We start from the raw sequence: 13,504 nt of genomic DNA on the forward strand, positions 1-13,504 counted from the left end.
AAATGGTCTCATGCTTAACCACAAAATTTTAAATCCAAAGTTACTTACGTATATTTTGTTTTGATATTTTAATAACGAGAACAGTATTGAATTAATTGTAATTACTTACGGACATTACTTCGCACTGTGTCCAAAGATACACAATAATTAGAAACTTTCGTATTGTTCCTTTATATTATTGCAATGATATATGAAATAGGCACGTTGATATCATTATTTAAAATTAAAATAAGGTAAAACGTAGAGCGACACAGGAAGAGATAACCGAAGGTTTAGTTATCAGCAGTAGGGTGACCAGGACGTCAAGACACAAAATTACTTAATGAGAGATATTTTATTTTCGGAACTATTTCGTTCCGAAAATAACATAATATAACTGAGTTTACTTTATTCTCTTAACAATTACTTATGTTTTACTCAATTCGAAACGCTTTTTAGCATTTCTTTTGAGTAACTAAATAACACGGACGAGTCACGAGCGTTACAAGTATGTCAATGTAACATGTAGTGGACCTAATAATTACTAACAAAACTACACAACACTGAAATAAATATATAATACACTATATTAAAACATTAACTTTGATATTATCTGTGTGTTATTGATAATTCATCTAAAAAGCTCGGACGCACAATCGTAATAATTTCTATGCAGTTTCGAAATCTCATATTGAACATAGATATATCTATCGCAATAGACAGGTGAAGCCAAACGAAGGAGCTATGAGCGCCCACATCTCCCATGTTGGGCTGGGGCACTAACATATCAGCAGGAACATGTCTAAAGTAAGATGGTCAATAATCGCTGATATTCTTATTTCGTGCTGTTAACGCCCTGGGTTGACTATAAATATAATAAATTGCGGATGAGCAATATTTAAACTGTTTGATTTATCAATAGTAAAATTGGCCGGACGTCCTAGAAAGTCAGCGTGTTGGTTATCCTATCCGAACGTCCAATCAATATTATTTAATTAGTACCGGGAGTATGTGGAACTCGAGCGGTTGTTTTGTGTCTTTATCTGTACTGTTTACGCTCTCAGCGCTGAGTGCGAGCCCGTGCTCCGACCTGCAGGCGCAGTGGCAGCTCGCACATCGAGGTGAGGCACGTTGGATCGCATAATAGATAAAATAAATCTTCCCTTTACGATCTTACGAGATAATATTGAATTTAATAGTCACTCATAACAATTTTATATTAGAGGGTGCAGGGTTTCTATTGCTATTCTTCATTCAAACAGGAATACTTCGTACAACTTGGCTTTGATGGGTGTGTGAGACAGTGTGATTACGGGCACGAGAGACATACTCGTAGCATCTTATACCTCGTGCTTGTCGGCTTCTCAACGATACAATCGGTTTGTACGGGGCTCTCAGCTTGCTTTGTCTGCTTTTTCCAAATTAAATATAAGTATGTATAATACAAAATATTATACATACATAACTTTAATTACGCTGTCATGGTATGTATAGATTATTTCGCGATTCTAGTAATCGGTGCACGTAGGTATACGTTGTTTATTAAATAATTGACAAAGAGCAGGCTAATCGCATCTTTCAAAGAAAAGATTCGATGAATAAACTCTCAGGCACATACATATACTACATATACCTATATACTACTTATAATAATAAACATACTCGCAGCATTTATGAGTAGTGCCCATTGCACTTCATTTACGTGGATCACAATGAAGCAAATTTTGTGCAATATTTTCCCCAGTTGGTTATGTGTATAAGGCACAAATTTATATTTAAATTAATATTATTAGGTAAATAGATAGTTTGGTTATCACGTGTCGCTGAATTTAACCCGACACGGTCATATTTCTTTACGATGTTTTCCTTCACCGCCGAGCACGAATTATAAACACAAATTAAGCACATGGAAACTCAGAAGTGCTATGCGAACGCGCTCTGCGGGTAGCGACCACGTGCTCTATCCGCGGGACAACTCGACATCGAAATTGTCTTCGATAGAAAGTCATTCGAACAATAAATAAATAGTGAGTAAAATAACTAAAAACATAAAGTGTCTACCATTTCATAATTATTGTTATAAAAAATGGTTGTTTAACGTTTGTTACAAGACATATTGCATTACATTTTTATTTTATTATGTTTACTACGATACGTGCACCATGCACCATGCACCATGCACCATGCACTATGCACCATGCACCATGCACCATGCATCATGCATCATGTCGCATGCCCCACACATTTCATTAGTTGTTTATATTCAGCTGGAACCCGACAACTGCCTGCACACCTCCAACTACTTCTACGTTTCTAAATCAATACTGTTTGGTTTGTTTTATCCTGTTGTCTTCATTTGTGTTCTCAGTCGTTTTTTGTTCATTTTTTTTTAATTTGCTATTTCCTAGAACAGATAATTGCTTAATATTTATTAAGATTTAGACGTATGACATTGGAAATACAATATTATCGAAATATTTTAAATCGCCTTGTTTTCTTCGATTTTACTAATTGAATTCATCAAATACAAATATGACAACTATTAAGTACTATAAATATTCCCAGGCGCTCTCTAGAGACCCTTATATGGGTCAGTGGATAGAACGGACGAATCTTGTAACGGTATTGATGTGTGATGAATGATGTTGACCGCAGATGTTCCAGTGCGAGTAAAAGGCGAAGAGATGCCGGTGACGGTGTTGGGCGAGGGTGGGGCGCCGCGCGCCGCCGCTGCGCTGCTACTGGTGACGGTGAGAGACATCCTAGGCTTCTCGGCGCGACTCAAACTGGCTACAGCCGATCTGTGCAATCTTACCCAAATGACTAATTGGCCAAGGTATTTTTCGAATGTCAAATTCTTCTATAGAGTTTTAGTATGATACGGCAATACTTGGAAACATTTTTTCATTTACTTTATTTTAGTTTGTCTTGCTGTCCGAGCTTAAAAACAGATTTTTGAAACGCTACTTTCTTACGTCTATGTAAGAAAGTTGGGAACTACGTTGTATGTGTGCCTTTAGATGCATTTCGATTAACGCAGACAGTAACGCAGAAAAAAGAAACGATAAAGAGCGAATGAAAAGATTTTATATATTAATAAAGACAAAATATGATGGTGGATGGTGTAAATGTACTAAGACGCTACACGTGGACACCTGAGGTACCACGCATACGTTGTGTACGATTTTTGTACAATTACAAATTCTTAACAATCTGGAAATCCAATCTTAGCTGATATTGATATTTAAGTGTAATCTCGTTTCGTTTGTTGCAGTATAGCCGTCGTGGCGCCGGTAGCTTACATGCCCAGCTCCGGATGCAACGCCGAAGCGCACCACGTTGATTTGGTGACCGCCCTCACTTCGGCAGCTTCTGATTTTTCTATACATTTGCTGGCTCACGTGCCGATTGAGGAGTGCGAATATTTAATTACCAACTCAGCTTTAACTCTCTCAGGCGTTGCAGTTATTCTTAATAAATGTGGATTCATAGAATCTAAAAACATCTCAAAACAAAATACGTAAGTTGACTGGACTGTAATCAAACAATATTAATAATTTTAAAGTCCATTGTATATTCTAGTAATATTCGAGCCTTATTGGTAGAACATTTTAAAAAATGTAGTGATTTTTAATATAACATACAGACACCTTAAAACTCAGGCCAAATGATAAGATAGAACAAACAATCGAAGCCAAATGTCGTACAGTTTGTTTCTTCAGCTTATTAGTTTATTCAGTACTAGCTGTTACGCGCGGCTTTGCCCGCGTAGAATATGAATATATTCACAAATTAACTTAAAATGTTACGTTAACTTAATACCTCTTTGTATACCACATATATCACGTATTTCAGCCCTTAGGGTAGAATATCCAGAAACGCTTAAATGCGAATCAACTCATATTTAATCAGTATCCCAAAAACAGTTTTTTGTTTTTAATTTAAAAAATGACGGACTTCCATAAAAACTTTCATCCCTTATTTCACACCCTCAGAGGTAAAATATCAATAAACGCTTAAATACGTATCTACTCATTTTTAATCAGTAGCCCATAAATAAAGTTACATGCTTCTAACTTAAAAAATGACGGACTTCTATACAAACTTTCAACTCTTATATTACCCCCGTAGGGGTAGAATATGCAGAAACACTTAAATAAGTATCTACTCCTTTTTAATCAGTATCCCAAAAATAAAGTTTCATGTTTCTAACTTAAATCCATACGCACGTTCAACCCCTATTTCACCCATTTAGGGGTAGAATATCCAAAATTCCCTCCTAAGTGGGTGTCATGATATGTTATTTAATAAGTGTACAGCCTAAAATATAAGTTTTATGCTGCTAGTTCTAAAAATTCTAAACATGACAATACTTTCAACTTACAACCTTTCATCCCCCTTTTCAACCCGTTACAGCACGTTGCCTACGACCTTTCTCAGACTCTAGACTATTTGTGTACCAAATTTCATTTAAATCAGTCCAGTAGTTTTGGCGTGAAAGCGAGACAGACAGACAAAGTTACTTTCGCATTTATAATATTAGTATGGAAGTATGGATTGTTATTTCAATCGCTAAATTCAAAGTGCTACAGGGAGAACCGTGGCCTCCGACCTCTAAAATTATCAGTGTTTATCTACTATATTGTCCACGTATTATACATACAAAAGCATTCTCTTTAAATCACTCTATCTATTAAAAAAAACCTCATCAAAATCCGTTGCATAGTTTTAAAGATTTAAGCATAGACAGGAAAAGACAGTCAGCGGGAAGCAATTTTGTTTTATACTATGTAGTGATAACAAATAGGTACAACGTACACAGTTTTCACTCATTAAGAAATACAAACCGCTATGTCCCTGCGTTTTAAAACTGTAATATTTTCGAAAATATTCATTTAAATTACATGCTGTAAAGGGCCATATTGATCTATATTGAATGCACAATTTATTTAAGGTACCTAATTGCGATACGGATTAATACTATATTGCTGAAAATAAGCCATTAGTTCTCGTAAAAAGTAAACAATAAAAATTGTTTATTGTGGGTTATCTTTAAGAAATAGACATATACTATCACGGACTATTTTATAGACATTTTTGAGGTGTACAATTCTGTAGTACATTATTTTGATCTATCTAATAGGGTTCAGCCAGCGTATACAATGTAAGCGCAAAAAATTTATAAATTTACGACATCACATTAGAAACTTTTAAAATTATCAGTGTTACTTAACTATATTGTCTATGTATTATATACAAAAACCTTCCTCTTGAATCACTCTATCTATTAAAAAAAACCGCATCAAAATCCGTTGCGGAGTTTTAAAGATTTAAGCGTACAAAGGGACATAGGGACAAAGAAAGCGACTTTGTTTTATACTCTACAGAACTTATCCATCGGAATAGCTTGTACTCGTAGTTACAATTGATCGAAGACTTTATATACTATTGCATGCAATTATAATTGTTATCATTATCGTCCTTAATATAATATAATAATAATATTATTAATTGTCAAAATAATAATATTTTGACCAAAGCTTAAATTTCAGGTTTTAAAGATGTATAATAAATATATTACTAATACCACAGGGATTGCGAGGAATGCTTTGCTGTGTTAGCGCGCAATGAAAGTCAACACGATATCGGAGTCGCGGTTGAATTGCAGCGGTGGATCACAGACTCAGAGATACCGCTACAAATTGTGTACATCGAAACTGACTTACTTCTGCGTACAAAAATCTTAGAACTGCAACATCAAAACAAATCCTTCCTTTTCCTTGATGAAGACATTTGGGAAAGCAATCCAAAAGTATTTCGTGTAAAACCTCCATTATGTGTTAAATCTTCTAATCGCTGCTCTTACGTGCTTGACTCTAGTATAGCTGTTCGTGTCGGTAATGGAGGGTTTATGAAACGATTTGCACTTCCAATATCAAATTTTGTAAGTCGGTTTGCACCTGAAACTACAGATCTTTGGGAAATACTCCAAAATGAAATATACTTACAAAATATTTCCAATATTGAAGAAGCAGCTTGTTTGTGGGCTTTTCAAAATAAAAATAAGATTGAAAATTGGACTTTAACTGCAAATAATAACCGTCAACTGCCGCTTGTTTATAGAATAAAAATATTTCTTTGCAAGGACGATCCAGACTTAGAAGAACACATAAATGTTCTAAAGATAGCAGGGTCTTTACTTAATATAAAAGAAGTCCACTACAACTTAACATTGACAACATTGGTTGACTGCCTTGATAGTGAAAATTTTACATGGAAAATCATTGCACTGGCTCGCGAACAGCAAATAGCAGGTGCCATAGCATGGGGTTGGATGGTTACTGCTGCGGTGGCAAATGCCGCTGAATATGGCCAACTACCGCTATTGCTAGCAGGTCCAACCTTAGCGGAAGTAGCATTAGATACTAAACTGGTAGTGCACGCAGTCACAGCACCCTTAATGAATCTTACCTATGCTTATTTAGAATTGCTTCAACGATGCAACTGGATGCGTGTAGCTATACTGTCTGATAACACGACTTACTCAAAAAATTTTATTAATATGCTACTCAACGAAAAAAAATTACTTATCCGAGAGGAAATTATCGATTTAAAAAGTGTTCGAGTCGTTTTGGAAAAATTCCGAACTTTAGATGCTCGTATTTTCTTTGTTAATACAAATGCAAATATTTCTAGTGTTATTTTATGTACAGCATTGGCCCTCGGTATGACACCAGCTGCTGGTTTTGTTTGGATAGTGAGAGATTGGAGAGTGGCAAAATGCAATGTTGAAAATGACTGGGATGAAATGTACCACTTTACGTTAGGATTGACATGGCGAGGAGGACCTACTGCAGGTGGTTCAATAGAAATGCAAAACGAACTTCGTAAACTATGGCAGACTCACGAAAACAGTCTTACTGGGTCATCAAATTCTGCGTCCTTGGCAGATGCACTCCTGTTTCTTGGTCAAGGATTTGCTAATTTTGTTAACGAATATCCTTCGCATATATACGATCTTCACGGTCTCGATAATGCGTTGTAAGTGTGTATTTTAAATATATTTTAGCGCTTTGAATTCCACATTTACGTACTATGAGGCTTGTTAAAAAAAATCGTTCACTGGCTCATAATAATTTTTTCAACTCTTTTCATGAAAAGGAGAGACTACCTTGGGCTTGAAGCGGGACGTTTTTTTTTAAATATAAAGTGTCCTATATTTTTAAATTTCGTCATAATATTCTACTAAATATATATAATTTCAGGAATTTTTCAAAAAGTCTGCAAAAAATAATAGTAAATGGAACTGCACAAGAGCTTAAAAGTAAAGCTGGTGAAAAGTTAGTATTTATCGAAAAATGGCACGGAAACACAGGTTCTTCAGTCGCCTTGTGGTATATCACTCCCAAAGGTATAGTTGACGTTTGGCCTAACAACTCTACTACGTGTACTCAAATTGTTGGGATACAGCCAATGGACAGATACTATTGTATAACGTTTACAACAGGGGATCCGTTCGCACCTCGCTGTCATCTATTAACGGTTTGCACTACTATCGCTATATTGACACTTGCAATCATATCGCTCTATGTTGCTAGACGCGCTCGACTGTCAAGCATAAGCCGTCGTGAAAAAGAGGAAAGTAAACGAGTCGTATCTTGGCTGGATACGTATTTAGTACAGCGTAATTCGATCACACTTTTCCACGTTATTGGCTCTGGTAGTAATGGGCAAGTACGATTTGCTGAATTAAGGAAACCCGACAAAATAGTTCTAGTTGCTGCAAAAGAACCGAAGTGTTGCATTGGACTTTACAAGGAAAATGAGTTTTTACGTGAAGCATGCATCCTCGCGCCATTGCGCCACGAAAACGTTATACGCCTTGTCGGTGTTTGTATAGGTGGAGGACCTCCGATTGTTTTAATGGAACATGCATATTATAACGACTTACATAGATATTTAACGTTCCGTCGACAATTTGCTATAAGTGCTCGACGCCATGAAGTCCCTGCTAAGGAAGCAATGGAAGTATCTGATGGTGAACTTACCCGATTCGCACGAGAAGCAGCTCGAGCACTCGAATATCTTGCACATAAAAGACTAGTGCACAGGGATGTGCGTGCTGCAAATTGTCTCGTGGACAAAAATCGATTGCTAAAACTAGCTGATTTTGGAATGGCTCGCGAGCTAGAAAGTGAAGCAACTCTATACATGACGACTCGTCGTACCTTGTTTCCTGTATTATGGATGCCTCCTGAGAGCCTAATCAAAGGTGTATTCTCACCAGCATCAGATATATGGTCACTTGGTGTATTAATATTGGAGGTGTCTACACTCGGCGCTCGTCCATATAGTGACTGGCCACTCGAACAAGTGGTTGCCTATGTTAAATCAGGTGGATATCCACCACTTCCTCCAGACACATCAAAACATACGTGAGTATCAAAAGCGAAAAGTGCCTTTAATATTTCTCTGATTTATGCAACAGCATAACATCAAAATTTGTACATTTATCTATTTTCAGACGAAACTTGTTGTTGGCATGCTGGCAGCAAGATGTGAAAGCTCGACCGAGTGCAGCCTTTGTTCATAATTTTTTAACACGTAACCCACACGTAATATCTCCAGCTCTTCTTACGCCTGATATGCCCGAAACTAATTTACATTTTATTAAAAGGGACAGAACTTTCGAAGAAATCGAAAGGAGCAGACGAAATACATCTTGTACTTTTATCTCGAAAGACTTTTAAAAATTTATGAGAGCAATATTTTCTATGTAACCTGTTTATTTATTTATTAATAGGTACACAAACAGAATACAATCAGAACATAAGTACATTAAAATTACGGACTCACACAATTTTGAGCTAGATTACATTCCTAAGCATGTGTACACGGCATGCTCTTAACAATTATATTAATACAGTCAGGTGTTTTTTTTTTTATATAATAATCAAAAAATAATAAAATACTATAATAAATAATAATAATACTTAAATTATCTAAATAACATTGAATATTTGTAGCTATTAAACTAATAACAATACATTCATCCAATTGAATTATTAGACTAAAAAAATTAATTAAATTTAAATAATACAATTATAAAATATTTTTTAAATTTCAATCCTATAGGCTTAGGCAGCGGCGTTTTTTTCGAACTGAGTATATCTATCTCTACAGCGTCACCGGGCGGGGGTAGCGGCGCGGAACTAATTGGAAATTACAAAATCTCCGAATCTATCAATTTTTGAACATTGGGTTTAAATAAACTGTCAATTATAACCGTTTTACAGACTAAAGTTAACCAAAGTTTCAACCAAATCAACTTGACGACATTTTTACAATAAATATTTAGATGTGTTTTTTTTTTTAAATTGACCTAGCTTTTTATTTGTTAACCGATTTTAATAAAACAAAGCCTTACCTTGTTACCCCGAGTTTACTACAGTACATTAGTGAAAACCGTATCCAGACCGGTTAAGCCGTTTCCGAGATTAGCGGTAACAAGCGAACAGATAAACACTCACAGACAAACTGACAAAAATTCCAAAAATCACATTTATGTGACCTATTGCATTAACAAATATCCCAGTACTAATTTTTCAGAGTTCATTACACATAATGATGTACGTCGTACTTACACTTGTAAGCATGTTATAACAACTGATTCTGTCGTCATATCGTATACGCCGAAAGTACCTGGTCTCAAAAATTGAGTTGAGAGTGTGATCAAAGTATTGCGTGGACGTTTTGATTTTGATTAGATAATATTAGTCTAGTCCAGTTTTAAATTGATGATTTCGCATAGATTTTAAAATATCGTCACAAAATTTTCGTTTCTTCTCTCTGATACAGCTGGTATTTCATGATTTCGGGCGCGGGTCATCCTATCGATTGATTCGAATTGACTACTCAACGCATTCAATTCTTGTTGAAGACTTAAGTTTGCACTGGGACAAAAATTGGCTTACGCTATTTGTGCGGGATTTAACGAGAAAACTTCGATAGAAAAAATAATATGACGTGTATCAGTGGTGAACTACTATATTCATTTCTAACAGTATTTAAAACGGGATATTTACCATGTTTTTTTATTTTTATTTGGTGGAGCTCGATATTTCGACATTATCTACGAATGTCTTGTTCACGAGACTGACGTTTGCGGGTAGATGTTGACGGCATTAGAAGTGTCCATATTGGACTACCACCTTTCTCGTACGTTTGCTGCGTAAACACTGGTTACCACTACCACTGTCACTTTCACCCCTACTATTTGTTTTATTTACACTCGAAACTCGATCCCGTGTTTTACAAACGAAACTCACCGTATCGATTCGCGAATTTTTTATATTATTATTCAAGGGTTTGCATAACTTTATCACTTTACGAGAACTACAGAAGGATGAAGACCTAATAGTCCTTAGAGCGGATAAAGCGAATGCTACTGTGGTTATGGATGTCACAGACTATGATAGAAAAATACGACATATACTGAGTGACGTAAATACGACCACTTTAATCAAGACCTATAGGGATGCTATTGGACATGAGTCAACAAAATATTTACTCCGGCCGAGAAACATACAACCACCTAAATTATACGGACTACCCAAAATACATAAGCCAAATGTCCCGCTGAGGCCGATAGTAAGTCAGATTGACTCGCCCACCTACGAATTGGCAAAACATGTATCTAAAGTACTACAACCGTTAGCAGGCCAGACAAAATCTCATGTCAAGGACTCCAGACAATTTGTTGACATCTTGCGTTCGACTACGGCTTAACCTGACGACTTGATGGTCAGTTTTGACGTCGAGTCATTATTCATTATAAATTTGAAAGAAATTCGATTCGCTTAAAGAAGCTGCATTAGACTTAAGAAATTTTGATAAGTCGTTATACGCGCCTACAAATGAGGTACCGTTGTCTGAAAATATAGTTGCGGGCTTTCCTCTTAGCGAAATAAAACGATATAAATCCAGTAAAAAATGACTACTTGTTAAGTCACTTACTAATTCTAAGTGAATCGCCTTGGTGGTAAAACAAATGAAAATAGCAATATACACTTTGACTATCGTAATCGACTTTGACAACACTGTAGCGAATCATCTGGGGTTATTGTAAGCCGAACAAATCATTTCAAAATTTAGAAAAAGGTCAAGTCGACGTTCTTACGGGATTTGAACCGTCAGCCTCTTGAGCGTGTTGACACTGAGTGCTCACTGAACAGTTGGTTTTATGAATTGGTCATAACAGATCATGTACTGAGAAATCTTATTGTTTTAGTACTATAACACATCACTTCTAGCACAGGGGTCAAACACGACTAACGAAATTTATTCAACTTTTATCTATGTACTTATTTAGTATTTATTATACTTATATCGCCGTTAGTTTTTAATAATATGTTACTTTATTTCAATAGATCTAAGTATACTGAATCCAATGATGTTAATTTTAATTAAAATAAACAATTTTATACCACTATTTCGGATTTAAAATTCTAATCTACAATTTATTTCACTATGACTTTACTGCTATCCAGTAGACCCTGCTCCACGCTGGATCATAGATAGCACAGCTTTGGCGACCGTGATGTCGCGTTGGTGGATAGACATTTTTAGGCTGTGTTCTAAGATATTCTTCGCTGAAACACCCACCCGGCTGATGAATTTACCGATTGCGTCGTCACCTTCGTCCGTGTAGTAAACACAGGTGTTGATGTGGCTTGTGATCCCTACAACGGCGTGAGGAACACTTTCGTGATATCGGAGCTTCGCGCTCCTAGTCCTTACTATGACGACATCGCCGTAGGTCTGTCAATGAGTCGGTTACACTTTGTGCCCATGTCGAACCCATTTACTAGTATGGATTCCATAGTTCGTACTCTTGATTTGGTTTTTCCATCAAATCCACCAAAGATCTGAAAGGTGGTCTTTCAGATCTTTGGTGGCATTGGTTGTGGAGGTGACTACTACTTCGTTGTCCTCATCCAAGTTCATGACTATGTGAGTCGTCTTTACGCATCCTGCTACCTCGGTTATCCACGATAACTGTGGCAGTTTCCAGCCCACGAGAGTTGCGGCGACGCCTGAACCATCTGTCTAGCCTATTGTCTAGCATTATTTTCGTGCATCTGGCCACTGACACCACTGGGTTTCCTGCTGGTGTGAAGAACCTATGGCGTGCGTCTTCTAGTATCTTCGCTTCGACCAGGCCCATGAATCTTCCTGCAGCGCTGTAGGCAGCCATGTATCACCTCAACATTTTCCCTTTGATGACTTGGGATGTGTCGTTGCTGTATATGGCCGCACCGGCTCTTTCGAGCTCCATCTCCAGTAGCTTTTCGTTGCCGAGCTGGTAGGTCTGCACGATCTTTTTGCAGGTGGCTAAGTACACTTTATGGGTGGCCGTCACGTACTATGGTCAGACCTGCTGTCCTATATGGATCAGAGTGTTGGGCCACAAAAGGGATTAATGTAAGACAACTGCATGAAGTGGAGATGAAAATGTTGAGAGGAATGTGTGGTGTTACACGAATGGGTAGAGTAAAGAATGAGTATATAAGAGGAAGTTTCAAAGTGGCACCGATAGCCGAGAAGTTATGTGGAAGGCGGCTGTCATGGTATGGGCATGTTATTCGGAGGAATGAGGAACATATTGTGAGGAAGGTCTTGAGCATGAACATGGATGGATATAGAGGAAGGGGACGACCAATGAAAAGATGGATGGATTGTGTGAAAGATGATATGGCTGGAAATAATGTTACTTGTGAGATGACGTCAGATAGGGAAGTACGGAAGAGAGGACATGCTGCGCCGACCTCAAGTAAATTGGGATAAGGGCAGGAGGATGAGATTGAAATGAAGAGTCATAATTTTTAGTCTGTATATCACGTGACCTAAAACACGAGCCGACATTTTCATGGTGTGCCGTCACATAGACAAAAACTGTCATTTCAATATCATCTGGCACTTTTCTGGAGTTTTAATTTTGTACATTAAACCAAACGACAGTGATTTTAATTCTTTATTTTCCCAAAAAACACCAATTATTTATAACTGTTAACGTTGAATGAGTGCCAATCGTACATACACAACTGTTATTTTATCAGTGTGACGTCACTAATGATCAAAATGACTGACAACGATTTTGCGGGAATAAATCATTTTAAAATTTAATTTAATTTTATAGCAAGAAAACATATTTATTTTGCCGAAATATAATTTATGTGCCTTTTTATTAGGAAAATCAACATTTTGAAGAACTTTTTCAAACATAGTAGAATACCCTATTATTGACTGTCATTTTATTTATTTTCTCTGTTTCTTATTTATGATAGTTTTTAGGGGAAGCGGGTATTTCTTTATGTCATCTTGCTATTTTTTATATATGTACTATTTATTTCCCGACTAAAGAATAAATAAATTAATTGTAACGAGCTACGTTTGCCATGGGTTTTAGTGTTAATTTCTTCATTTGATATGTAATTCAGAACGTATCGATATAAATGACAGTTGA

General features: G+C 36.5%; 1 protein-coding gene across 2 annotated transcripts; it reads left to right on the plus strand.

Annotated features, from left to right (window-relative positions):
* Nucleotides 1–755: 755 nt before the first annotated feature.
* On the plus strand, nucleotides 756–8,933 carry LOC113395797 (uncharacterized). Of its 2 annotated transcripts, none has more exons than XM_026633463.2 (6): nucleotides 756–1,100; nucleotides 2,635–2,815; nucleotides 3,254–3,499; nucleotides 5,572–7,020; nucleotides 7,245–8,414; nucleotides 8,504–8,933. In XM_026633463.2, exons 1-6 carry the CDS (start codon nucleotides 989–991, stop codon nucleotides 8,727–8,729), a joined length of 3,384 nt encoding a protein of 1,127 aa, XP_026489248.2. In that variant the 5' UTR covers nucleotides 756–988; the 3' UTR covers nucleotides 8,730–8,933. The 2 variants fall into 2 exon arrangements, with proteins under 2 accessions (XP_026489248.2, XP_026489249.2); XM_026633464.2 differs by having other exon boundaries at nucleotides 999–1,100; nucleotides 2,635–2,729.
* The last annotated feature ends 4,571 nt before the right edge of the window (nucleotides 8,934–13,504 follow it).

Source organism: Vanessa tameamea, chromosome 4 (genome assembly GCF_037043105.1).
Source record: "Vanessa tameamea isolate UH-Manoa-2023 chromosome 4, ilVanTame1 primary haplotype, whole genome shotgun sequence".
In the NCBI taxonomy this organism is placed as follows: Eukaryota; Metazoa; Arthropoda; class Insecta; order Lepidoptera; family Nymphalidae; genus Vanessa; species Vanessa tameamea.

Coding starts and splice junctions, on each gene's coding strand:
- LOC113395797 (XM_026633463.2), top strand. CDS start 989: ATGTGGAACTCGAGCGGTTGTTTTGTGTCTTTATCTGTACTGTTTACG. Junction 1,101..2,634: donor GTGGCAGCTCGCACATCGAG/GTGAGGCACGTT, acceptor TGTTGACCGCAG/ATGTTCCAGTGCGAGTAAAA. Junction 3,500..5,571: donor AACATCTCAAAACAAAATAC/GTAAGTTGACTG, acceptor CTAATACCACAG/GGATTGCGAGGAATGCTTTG.